This window comes from Schistocerca nitens, chromosome 1 (genome assembly GCF_023898315.1).
Source record: "Schistocerca nitens isolate TAMUIC-IGC-003100 chromosome 1, iqSchNite1.1, whole genome shotgun sequence".
Lineage (NCBI taxonomy): Eukaryota > Metazoa > Arthropoda > Insecta > Orthoptera > Acrididae > Schistocerca > Schistocerca nitens.
In genome coordinates, this window is record NC_064614.1 from 737069715 (window position 1) to 737082645 (window position 12931).

Below are 12931 nucleotides of genomic sequence, written 5' to 3' on the forward strand. Positions count from 1 at the left end.
TTTTTTCCCTCATCGGTCCAGGTCCTCCCCACACCCCCATCTGCCACCGTGTCGCCTCTATAGTGCTGTTTTAACTGAATGTTCAGTGTTGTGCGTCCCCTGTCAGTGTTGCAAACAGCCACCGTACTGTCACCAGTTGTGTTTTTTATCCCGTGCGAACAGAAACCAGACTGTCGCCGTGTGTCTTTAATTGTGCCTGTCTACTTACTGTGTGTCTTCATCTACATCGTCACCGCCACGTTATTATATTTTAAATTCCACAACTTTCCGCCATTTTACAGATTTTTACAATGTCACCGTTTTATCACCTGTTTTTATTGTTTCTGTAGGCTATAGAGAGGCCTACGCTGCTGCCAGGCAGGGGGGGGGGGGGGGGGGGAATCGAAATGCAATAAAGAAAAAAAAAAAAACAAGCAATCTCCACTGCAGAACACTCACCTGAAGATGGCTAAAGGGCTGCCAGCTGAAATATCGTGGCAAGAAGTCGTCGTCATCCAGCTGCAGCCTCGAAACGTCATGGAAAGCTTGTATTTTGTTTACGAAGTGACAGTGCAGAACTTTACTGAATGCCTTCCGGAAGTCAGGCATCTCGATATCAAACTGCGCTCTGCGATCTCTCGATTCTTTGCTCAGTACTCGTCTGCCATAAGACCTTGGAGCGCGTGCTTGTATTTTCTTGTCCTTGGGAGCTGCCGCAAGTATTAATGAAACGCGATGTTCCTCTGCGGTCAGCCACAACCAGGAATTCGATTAATAGCATTCCTCATGGTTAAAACTTAGTAAGCCATCAGTACAGCCCCGATTCTTTAAAGACTCGAAATGCCATGTACAAAAGAGCTTCACGCCTGATTACTTTAGAAATGAGTGAATGTGATTTACATGTAAGCGAGAAACAAATTAGAAAAGGTTTGAAATTATGTATAAAGTTTGTTGAAAGTCGCAAAGTGCTCTCACTACCAAATCCTGGATGAAAATAGTCTGGATAATTTTCGCTCCGTTTTAAGTAAAAGCTGGCTTTCTATGCGTATTAATGCTTATGGCGTCATATCTCCTGTGGACAGAAGCAGCCTATCCTGTCAAGGAGACAGCAGAAAAGCACATTCTCAAAAAGAACAGCAAGAACTCCAAACGTTTATCGAGTGAGACATTGTAAAAGGAGAAGAACGAAGGAAAGCAAAAATTAAAGGGGGATGGATCAGCAATGTTTAAATTAAATGTAGAGTATCGGAAATTAGCTAGAAGAGATAAGAGTATCTTCTTAAATGAACAGTGCAAAAAAGAAAAGGTTGAAGAGAGTTGCCGAGTGGGGAAGACGAAGGATCGTTACAAGAAAATTGAAGATATTAAAGGAAAATTCCAGGCGAAAATTCGTAGGATAAAAGACAGAAAAGGTAAAGATCTAATAGAAGCAGACGACATTAAAGAGAGAAGGGCGGACTATGTAGAAGATGTACATAAGAAAGAATTACATACTGATGACGATGAAGTTAAAGTGATTTTAAAACCAGAGACAGACAGTTTGGAGAGCGAAGCCAAACAGGCCGTAGAAAATATTGCTAAAAGCAAGGGTGTTAGCTACGATAGAATTACAGCACAATTGTACAAAATCAGTGGAAAGAATGCACTTAAAGTGTTGCATTCAATATTTCAGAAAATATGGAGATGCCAACAGTGGCCAAAAGTTAAAAGCTCAGTATTCAACATGCTTCCACAGAAGGGAATTTCTGAACACTGTTCAAAACATTGAACAATCGCACTTATCTCTTGCTAGCAAAGACGTGCGTAAAATCTTACGAAATAGACTACGGCAGTATATGGATCGAGAAGCACCCGAAGAACAAGCCTCGATTTCGTGAAGGAAGACAACAGCCGATGGGTTATGGGAAAGGATTTCCAGAAAGGTATATATCTCTGCTTTATTGATTACGCCAGAGCCTTTGATTGCGTTAACCTTATATTATGGAACGTACACAAAAACATGGAAGTACCAGATCACCTCATTTACCTCACGCAGAATTTATACTCTGATCAAGAAGCCACGGAGAACCATACATGGAGCGACTAAATGGGTGAAAATCCAAAAAGGAGTACACAAGGCCGCATATTGTTATCTAATTTATTCAGTTTTTATGCAGTGCACATTATGGGGAACGTCGGGTTAGATGAAGAATACCTGCGATAAACATAAATCATCTTAGATGTGCAAATGATGACATACTAACAGCAGAAAGTGAAGAAGAGTTAAAGATCCTTTTACTTTTTTGGGTAATGCCTTTATATTCTGAGGCATACATGGACTCCCTGGCAGACGAAACTGTGTGCCGAACCGGGACTCAAACGCGAATTCTGACTCTTGGCGGGCACTGTCTGCGAAAGCTTGGTTCGTGTCCCGTTCCAGCACGTAATTTAAGCCTGCCAGGAAGCTTCAGATCGCCACGAGGGCTGCAGAGTATGAGGCATCCCCGTTGTCCCAGGGGCGCAGCGTGACTCACCCTTGTCCATGGTGCAGTTGTAGCAGGAGAGCATGCAGATGTTCTGGAAGGTGTCGACGTCGCCCGTCGAGTCCCTGGCGCAGACGGGGCTGGCCTTCAGATCACACCTGCAGTTGCACTTCACCGTCGACGTCGAGCGGGCCGCCTCACCCACCGCTGCAACACGTGACATCGTAAACACTACAGTGACAAACTGGTACAGTCTGTACTCTACACGAATAGTGAGTGGCATCCCAGTAACTACACTCATGCTCATAAATTAAGGATAATGCTGATACATGGTGAAACAACGCTCTGGTGGCCAGTTTGCGGGTTTAAATCACCTTGGGTTATGACCATGCGGTGAATATGACCTGCGGTCGTCGCACGGTGGCGCTGGCAGCAGTCCACATACGCAGACGTGTGTTGGTGCATGTCAGAGTACAGTACAGCGAGTAAGTGTGCAGACGTTTTGAGACGTGCTAATGGTGGCTGTGTGTTGAAAATGGCTCAAAGAACACAATTGATGGCGTTATGAGGGGTAGAATACTAGGGCGACGAGAGGCTGGTCAAACACGGCACGGGCCCTACGTGTGCCACGAAGTGTGATCTCAAGATTATGGCAACGATTCCAGCAGATAGGAAACGCTTCCAGGCGCTACAGTATGGGGCGTCCACAGTGTACAACACCACAAGATGACCGACATCTCACTATCAGTGTCCGCAGACGGCCACTGAGAACTGCAGGTAGCCTTGCTCTGGACCTTACCACAGCCACTGGCACAGTTGTCTCTAGACACAGTCTACAGACAACTGAACAGACATGGTTTATTCGCCGGGAGACCTGCAAGGTGCATTCCACTGACCCCTAGTCACAGGAGAGCCTGTGAAGCCTGGTGTCGAGAATACAGTACATGGTCATCGGTTCAGTGGTCTCAGGTTATGTTCACAGACGAGTCCAGGTATAGTCTGAACAGTGATTCTCGACGGCTTTTCATCTGGTGTGAACCAGGAACCAGATACCGACCCCTTAATGTCCTTGAAAGAGACCTGTATGGAGGTCGTGGTTTGATGGTGTGGGGTGACATTATGATTGGTGCACGTACACCCCTGCCTGTCTTTGACAGATTAACTTTAACAGGTCAGGTGTATCGGGACGTCATTTTGGACCAGTATGTCCGCCTTTTCAGGGGTGCAGTGGGTCCCACCTTCCTCCTGATGGATGATAACGCATGGCCCCACCGAGCTGCCATCGTGGAGGAGCACCTCGAAACAGAAGATATCAGGCGAATGCAGTGGTCTGCCTGTTCTCCAGACATAAACCCCATCGAGCACGTCTGGGATGCTCTCGGTCGACGTATTGCTGCACGTCTTCAAACCTCTACAACACTTCAGGAGCTCCGACAGGCAATGGTGCAAGAATGGGGCACTATACCCCAGCAGCTGCTCGACTACCTGATACAGAGTACGCCAACCCGTTGGGCGGCCTGTGTACGTGTGCATGGTGATCATATGCATATTGATGTCGGGGTACATGCGCAGGAAATAGTGGTGTTCGGCAGCACATGGGTACCAGGACCGTTTCCTCAACTTATCGTCAATACCGTGGACTTACAGATCTGTTTCATGTGTGTTCCCTACGTGCCTATGCTATTAGCGTCAGTTTTGTGTAGTGCCACGTTGTGTGGCACCACATTGTGCAATTATCCTTAATTTATGAGCATGAGTGTATTAACACTTTTCGCTCCATTGCCGGATACAATCCAACATACTTGTACCGACTTTTAGGCTTTGGCTCCATTGTCGAAGGATGCTCGATACTCTTGTTATGTCATTTTTTCCCCGTAGTCTGCGGTCGTAAGCAGTGCAATATGCAGCGTCGCTTACTACCGACAGTTACCATCATATAGCTCTACTGTACACAGGATGAACCAAAATTTGCGCTCTGAGACGCCACGCCACGACTCCTTGCATATGGACAGTATAAAAATTTGTCTAATGAAATTTCGTCCCGTGGTGCGTATTTTCGGTAGGAAACTCAAGTAGAAGAAAGACGACTGCGCAACAGTATAATCAAGTGGACGAAAACTACGAGGTCAGTTCAAAAAATTCCGGAAATGAAGTTGGCATCCCTGCACATACCTGTGTTTGACGTATGGCTCCCGGTAATTTCATTGTTGTGTGTCTGTTAGTTATTGCTCAGTGCTGTATTGAGTAGAACGATGTATCGCAAAGTTTGCGAATTTCGAGATGGCGGAGTTGGAGGAGCAACGCGTCTGAATTAAATATTGCTTGAAACTCAGTTTCGGCAGAAGTGCTTTATTGGTAACATACTGGAAGTGACAAGCAGCCGCCGTGGTACAAGTGTCCTCAGCATGAATAAAATAACGCGTGTAGATTTCCTCGTCGTCTGGAAGGACACTTACAAGATACGTCGCAAACAGGTTCGCACCCAGTGATCAATGACCAAAGAAAACTGATGCAAACGACTTGCCTAACGAAGTGTTAATGTAACGGCGTTGCAACACTTTTGAACTCTGTTGTCAAATCGAAATGAACAAGTTAATGCCGTACAGTGCACTGTATGCAGGGTGAGCTACAGACGACATAACACCACTTTTATTTTGAGAACTGTTCCACATATCAAAGTGAGGTTTTTTACAAATGACTGTACTGTGAGAGGCCGTAATTTTGTTGAGCGGTTAATACTCTTAATTCTTGCATGAATCGAGATACTGAAAGCAAGCGTCGTTTTTAAATGAAATAGTGTAATTTTTAACGGCTTTCGAAGGCTTATCAACAGACGAGTGCAGTGATGCAAAGCGTTTAAATATAGCGATTGAAACTTTTAGTATAAGTAGCTAAGAAACGTGCTAAAACTGAGAGGAAGGACGAGCGACGTTTCTCTATTAGTGATAATAAGTAAGCAGCCGAAAGAGAAGACGCATGGCTAAATAAAAAAAACATCGTGATGAAAATGCAATTTTTTTACAATATCAATAATGATGATATAGCCTGCAAGTAGGCTGTTTAGGTTTTTATGTTGGTAACGCCACGCAGCGCACTGTATGAAAATCACTGACTGTGCTGTGTGCAGTCTGTGGCTCGTTGGACTCATTGTTGGAATATTCGCTTGTGTAGTGTTGGGCAGTTGGATGTGAACAGCGCGTAGCGTTGCGCAGCCAGCAGTGGTGGATGTGGGGGGGAGAGATGGCAGAGTTTTGAGAGCGGACGATCTGGACATGTGTCCGTCAGAAAACGGAAATTTGTAAGACTGGATGTTATGAACTCATATATATATACACTCCTGGAAATGGAAAAAAGAACACATTGACACCGGTGTGTCAGACCCACCATACTTGCTCCGGACACTGCGAGAGGGCTGTACAAGCAATGATCACACGCACGGCACAGCGGACACACCAGGAACCGCGGTGTTGGCCGTCGAATGGCGCTAGCTGCGCAGCATTTGTGCACCGCCGCCGTCAGTGTCAGCCAGTTTGCCGTGGCATACGGAGCTCCATCGCAGTCTTTAACACTGGTAGCATGCCGCGACAGCGTGGACGTGAACCGTATGTGCAGTTGACGGACTTTGAGCGAGGGCGTATAGTGGGCATGCGGGAGGCCGGGTGGACGTACCGCCGAATTGCTCAACACGTGGGGCGTGAGGTCTCCACAGTACATCGATGTTGTCGCCAGTGGTCGGCGGAAGGTGCACGTGCCCGTCGACCTGGGACCGGACCGCAGCGACGCACGGATGCACGCCAAGACCGTAGGATCCTACGCAGTGCCGTAGGGGACCGCACCGCCACTTCCCAGCAAATTAGGGACACTGTTGCTCCTGGGGTATCGGCGAGGACCATTCGCAACCGTCTCCATGAAGCTGGGCTACGATCCCGCACACCGTTAGGCCGTCTTCCGCTCACGCCCCAACATCGTGCAGCCCGCCTCCAGTGGTGTCGCGACAGGCGTGAATGGAGGGACGAATGGAGACGTGTCGTCTTCAGCGATGAGAGTCGCTTCTGCCTTGGTGCCAATGATGGTCGTATGCGTGTTTGGCGCCGTGCAGGTGAGCGCCACAATCAGGACTGCATACGACCGAGGCACACAGGGCCAACACCCGGCATCATGGTGTGGGGAGCGATCTCCTACACTGGCCGTACACCACTGGTGATCGTCGAGGGGACACTGAATAGTGCACGGCACATCCAAACCGTCATCGAACCCATCGTTCTACCATTCCTAGACCGGCAAGGGAACTTGCTGTTCCAACAGGACAATGCACGTCCGCATGTATCCCGTGCCACCCAACGTGCTCTAGAAGGTGTAAGTCAACTACCCTGGCCAGCAAGATCTCCGGATCTGTCCCCCATTGAGCATGTTTGGGACCGGATGAAGCGTCGTCTCACGCGGTCTGCACGTCCAGCACGAACGCTGGTCCAACTGAGGCGCCAGGTGGAAATGGCATGGCAAGCCGTTCCACAGGACTACATCCAGCATATCTACGATCGTCTCCATGGGAGAATAGCAGCCTGCATTGCTGCGAAAGGTGGATATACACTGTACTAGTGCCGACATTGTGCATGCTCTGTTGCCTGTGTCTATGTGCCTGTGGTTCTGTCAGTGTGATCATGTGATGTATCTGACCCCAGGAATGTGTCAATAAAGTTTCCCCTTCCTGGGACAATGAATTCACGGTGTTCTTATTTCAATTTCCAGGAGTGTGTGTGTATATATATATATATATATATATATATATATATATATATATATATATATATATATATGACTTTTGAACACTATTAAGGTTATAATTTTTCTAAGGGGACGTTACAATCCATATTTTAAAATTGTTTTTGACCCATTTCTGATACGTTTGAAGCTCGCGCAGTACATTGACAAACAGTGTATTTGACTCTGTGTGTCTGTCGCATAAAGTAGCGCCAAGAGGCAATATGCAGGGTGTATCAAAAACAATTATCCTATTTTAAAAAATCGTAGTATTATGTTATTTGAGTTGTATGTGTGAACCACGTGCTATTGGAAAGAGCAAACTCACGAATTTTTCACGATTCGCGCTAGGTGGGATACGGTCATCGGTGATCAGATGGTGCTCAGGGAACTAACTGTCTCGTACTGCTGTTCAACAGCTTCAGCCATTTGAACCGGGTCGCATAATGAATCTGCGCGAACTACACGTGTGTCGCTGTCTTTAGCAGTGATCTGTGGAACATTTCCACACCTGTAGACCAGGGTTTGAACGCCCACATACTACAGACGCAAGTGAAGATCGATGTATTGTTCGAGCACTGATGGTCGACCGAGCATAACCCAGGGACAAAAATTCGGGCAGATGTTGCACCTGTCGCTTCAGTGAGTACAATTGGGAGCCGTTTGCTTGCTGCAGGAGAAATATTACGTGTGCCTCCGACCAGGCACCCAGTGACGCAACGACACCGCCAAGCGTGGCTACTCTGGTGTCATGAAAGAGCCGACTCGAGGGTGGAATGGTGCTCTGTCGTCTTCACTGATGAGGATAGCTTCTGTGGGTATGCGAGTGAAGGACATACACGGCACAGACACAGCGAGCTGCCTATCCCGGACTGCATGCACCCACTACACACAGGTCCCACCCCAGGCCGCACGAGTTACAAGTCGCGGTCACATATGGTGTTTCTGCAGGGTAAAGTAAGCAGTGCTCGTCACACGACACAAGTTTTTGTCCCCATGCTGATGCCATTTCTTCGACAGGAAGGTGATGGGTTTTTCAGCAGGACAATGCACAAACATCCACATAAGCTGCTGCTACGCAACGCTTGCTTCCTAGTCAGAACAACTGCTCTGGCCAACCAGAGCACCAGATCTCTCACCAACTGAACACAGGTGTGACGTGGTGGAGTGGAATCCTACGAGTGCTCCAGAGCCTGCAAGAACCATTGCCGAATTGCAGCAAATGGTGCAAGATGCTTGAGACAATCTGCTGCAGATGTCATCCTACAGTGATGACTTAACACACACACTCTCTCTCTATTTGATCTAACCCTACGCAAGAGTGTAGTGGCGTCGCGCTGTAGGCCCTGTAACAGCTCGTATCTATAAAACTTCGTTTTGGACTAGGTGACTTGCCTGCTGCAAGTCCATCACCGTCAAGCTTCTAATCTGGTCTATCCACTGCAATGGTGCGCGTCCTCTAGGTCTTCGGCCGTCGACTTTTCCCTCTATGATTGTTCTTTCCACCGTCTTTCGCCTTCTAGAAATGTGACCAAAATATTTCAGCTGGTTTTAGTTGACAAGAGTCGACAATTTTGTTCTAATGCCGAGCTGCAACAGAATCTATTCACCAGTTTACTAAGCTGTCCACGGTATTCGAAGTAATCTTCTACATCGCCGCATTTCCAGAGCATCACTTGTTAATAAAATGACCTTGTCATTGTGAGTTTCATTTCTTTGCGGCAGTGTACAAATAGACCCATGTCAAAAGGAACAGAAGTAAATGAAATTTTCCTGTCCAGAAAATACGAGGACTGTTTCATAACTTCATCTCCGACTGGCTGTCAAAAAAAAAAAAAAAAAAAAAAATAGATACAAATTTTAAAACAGTTCTCTACCTAGTCGCCATCTAATATCAAACACATGTCGTACCGTGATACGAACTTCATTATCCGTTCCTCATAAAATGGTGCTACGTGGTCCTGCAGTCAGTTGTTGACAGAATACTTGAGCTCATCGTCGGTCGTGAAGTGCCGAGTAGCCAATGAGGCCTTCAGCTTGGGGATGAGATGAAAGTCACTTGGTGCCAAAGAAGACTTTGAAAAATTTCCCTCTCAAAAAAACTAAGATTTTCCTTCATTTTATTCGCAGTATGGGGTAGCCTCATTTCGTGAAGGAGAGTAATCGTCCTGCACTGTTTGTTTTGGATTGCCCTTCGAACTTTCGTAAGCATCCTACAGCAAATCTGTGATGTACAGCACGTCCGCGCGTTGCTCTTATGAACTCTATTGTCAGAATTTCTTTGTGATACCAAAAGCAGGTAACCATCATTTTGCGGTTTGAAAATGTCTCCACGAATTTTTTGATCGTAGTAGTAGAACGAGTGTGTGGACTGTCTGGATTGTTCCTCAGCTTCCGACTTCACGTACTGCTCCTATGTTTCGTCCCAAGTCACCAACCTATTCTGCAATTCCTCATCATGTTCACGGTAGCGCTGAAGGAGTCTCAAGGCTGAACCCATTCTTTCAACAGTAATAATTGGTAGCATTCAACCGATTTGTGTCCTACAAATAATTCAACAATGCTCTCATCACCTTTTCAGTTTTGCCAACGTCGGTCAGATATTTTGGTGCCGACCGTCCACAAAACTTATGACAACCCAGTCTCTCTGAAATTTGAGATATACCATCAGAAATTTCGGAAATTATGAGTCAATTTCTCGGACGTACGGTTTCGTCAACGCTTTAAACAATTTCATTAATCACATCTGAATGTTTTCCTCGACCACTGTCATTATGCACATCTACGCAGCCCCAGTCTTCAATTCTCTGCATCACTCATAACCCCATCCTCATACACAAGACGCAACCGACGACGAATCTCTGCGGCACTGAGTCGTTCTGCTTGCAGGAAGCTAATGACAGAACATACCTCGTAACTGGTGGGAGATGCAATAACACCGTCCATTTCACTAGTTTACTGCTCACACACTAACGAACGAAAGAGAAAGCTAACTGACACAATGCTACCTCCACGGTCTCCTTTTCCAGTTAGCAAGCTCCATGAAGCTATAACCATTTCTTCATTTTTAATACCCAATGGAACGTTAATTTCTGAATAGCCCTCGTACGATTTTATATCAACTGCATCTACAATAATCACAGAGGAAAAAATGCTAACGGTCGCCGTGAAATGAGAACGCCTAAATAATGTAGAAGGCATGTGATGTACTAAATCTGTTCGATAGATTCCAGATGCAATGAGGCAATACTAACCTTACGACTTATCTTAGAACAAAGATTAAGAAAAGGCAAACCTACGTTTCTAGCATTTGTAGACTTAGAGAAAGCTTTTGACAATGTTAACTGGAATACTCTCTTTGAAATTCTGAAGGTGGTAGGGGTAAAATACAGGGAGCGAAAGGCTATTTACAATTTGTACAGAAACCAGATGGCAGTTATAAGAGTCGAGGGGCATGAAAGGGAAGCATGGTTGGGAAAGGAGTGAGACAGGGTTGTAGCCTCTCCCCGATGTTATTCAATCTGTATATTGAGCAAGCAGTAAAGGAAACAAAAGAAAAATTCGGAGTAGGTATTAAAATTCATGGAGAAGAAGTAAAAACTTTGAGGTTCGCCGATGACATTGTAATTCTGTCAGAGACAGCAAAGGACTTGGAAGAGCAGTTGAACGGAATGGACAGTGTCTTGAAAGGATGATATAAGATGAACATCAACAAAAGCAAAACGAGGATAATGGAATGTAGTCAAATTAAATCGGGTGATGCTGAGGGGATTAGATTAGGAAATGAGACACTTAAAGTAGTAAAGGAGTTTTGCTATTTAGGGAGTAAAATAACTGATGATGGTCGAAATAGAGATGGTATAAAATGTAGATTGGCAATGGCAAGGAAATCGTTTCTGAAGAAGAGAAATTTGTTAACATCGAGTATAGATTTAAGTGTCAGGAAGTCGTTTCTGAAAGTATTTGTATGGAGTGTAGCCATGTATGGAAGTGAAGCATGGACGATAACCAGTTCGGACAAGAAGAGAATAGAAGCTTTCGAAATGTGGTGCTACAGAAGAATGCTGAAGATTAGATGGGTAGATCACATAACTAATGAGGAGGTGTTGAATAGGATTGGGGATAAGAGAAGTTTGTGGCACAACTTGACTAGAAGAAGGGATCGGTTGGTAGGACATGTTTTGAGGCATCAAGGGATCACAAATTTAGCATTGGAGGGCAGCGTGGAGGGTAAAAATCGTAGAGGGAGACCAAGAGATGAATACACTAAGCAGATTCAGAAGGATGTAGCTTGCAGTAGGTACTGGGAGATGAAGAAGCTTGCACAGGATAGAGTAGCATGGAGAGCTGCATCAAACCAGTCTCAGGACTGAAGACCACAACAACAACAGACTCCAGATGTTTCATTAGATCAGTTAAATGTGAGGCTGGCAGGAGAAGCAGCTGATTTCAGTGAGTTTTCAACGAGATAACAGCCTACAGTCACAGAGTTAAGGAAACTGCGTGGCTGGAATGCGAAACAAACGAATCAAGTATCTGAAGGAAGAAAGGAAAATTGGGTTTAACGTCTCGTAGATGATGAGCTAATTAGAGACATAATAATAGCTTGGATTGGGCAAAGAAGGGGAAGTAAATCGGTCGTGACCATTTCGGAAAAACTATCCTGGCATGCATTTAAACTGATTTACGGATCTGCGGGAAGCCTAAATCTGGATGGACGGAAGTGGTTTCGAACCCTACTCATCCCAAATGGAAGTCCGGTGTGCGCCACCACACACCATAGTAGTCGCCTGATAATGTTACGTCACAGTACTGATACTCTGACAGTACACCATTTACCAAGAGAACATCAGTATCATACTCGCTGTCCAAAACATACAGGGGCTGGTAGTAGCAGTGTAATGTCGTGGGAGAAAATGATGATGTTACAGACGACACGCTGAAAATTACGGAGTAAGTCAGTATTATTGCTCATAAATGGCATCACGTCAAGACTTAATTTACCACTGTGACTGTGATATTTGTTAGTAAGACAATTCCACGTTGTGCAAAGCGATAACGTTCGAATATGAGAGGAGCATAATGAAGAGCAACGTTCGATTCCATCACTGCAGAAATATCCAGGCACCATATAACATATACAATGTGCAAATTAGAGGGCCCCAGCTCAGAAGAAAAGTAGGACTACCTTCGTATCACCAGGAATCGTGTGAAACAAGGAATGAAGATTAGGGTGTGGCATCCAGTCGACGACGTTGTCTTTAGAGACGAAGTAAAACTTTGATTGAGGAAGAAACCATCTCGTAATTTTTTTTTGAGAAAATCGCAACAAAACTAAATTTGGATGGCTGGACAAATTTTTGAATCCCCAACCTCTTGAATACGTGTCCAGCATCTTACAACTGCGCTACCTGACTCAGTTGGGATCGTGTAAGTTGAGCGTATAGAGGGGATTCGCAGAATCTATGTAGCTACAACCGGCTGTTGTTTTGCATACCGCAGGTGAGTCAACAGGCTATTGTGAAGCCGTCGTACTATTGTGAATGGGTAGTGTGTATTATGGTTATCGGCTTACCATCGTTAATGACTTCAGTGTCAAAGGGACAGTACATTCTTTTGAAAACAGGAAGTATTCAGTGTCAGAACTCTGCTTCACGGTACTATATTTATAATTACAAATTTAACATGATTCCTTTGTCAGATATTAAATTCCCGTCTACAGTGGATCA

General features: G+C 45.4%; 1 protein-coding gene across 1 annotated transcript in view; it reads right to left on the bottom strand.

Moving 5' to 3' along the window:
• LOC126260207 (Kazal peptide Pr13a-like) overlaps nt 1–12931 on the bottom strand; it is an 87713-nt gene that overhangs the window by 44680 nt on the left and 30102 nt on the right. Inside the window, exon 2 of the mRNA XM_049957499.1 lies at nt 2493–2648. Within this exon, the coding sequence (XP_049813456.1) occupies nt 2493–2648 (156 nt within the window). The remainder of the gene's footprint in view (nt 1–2492; nt 2649–12931) is intronic.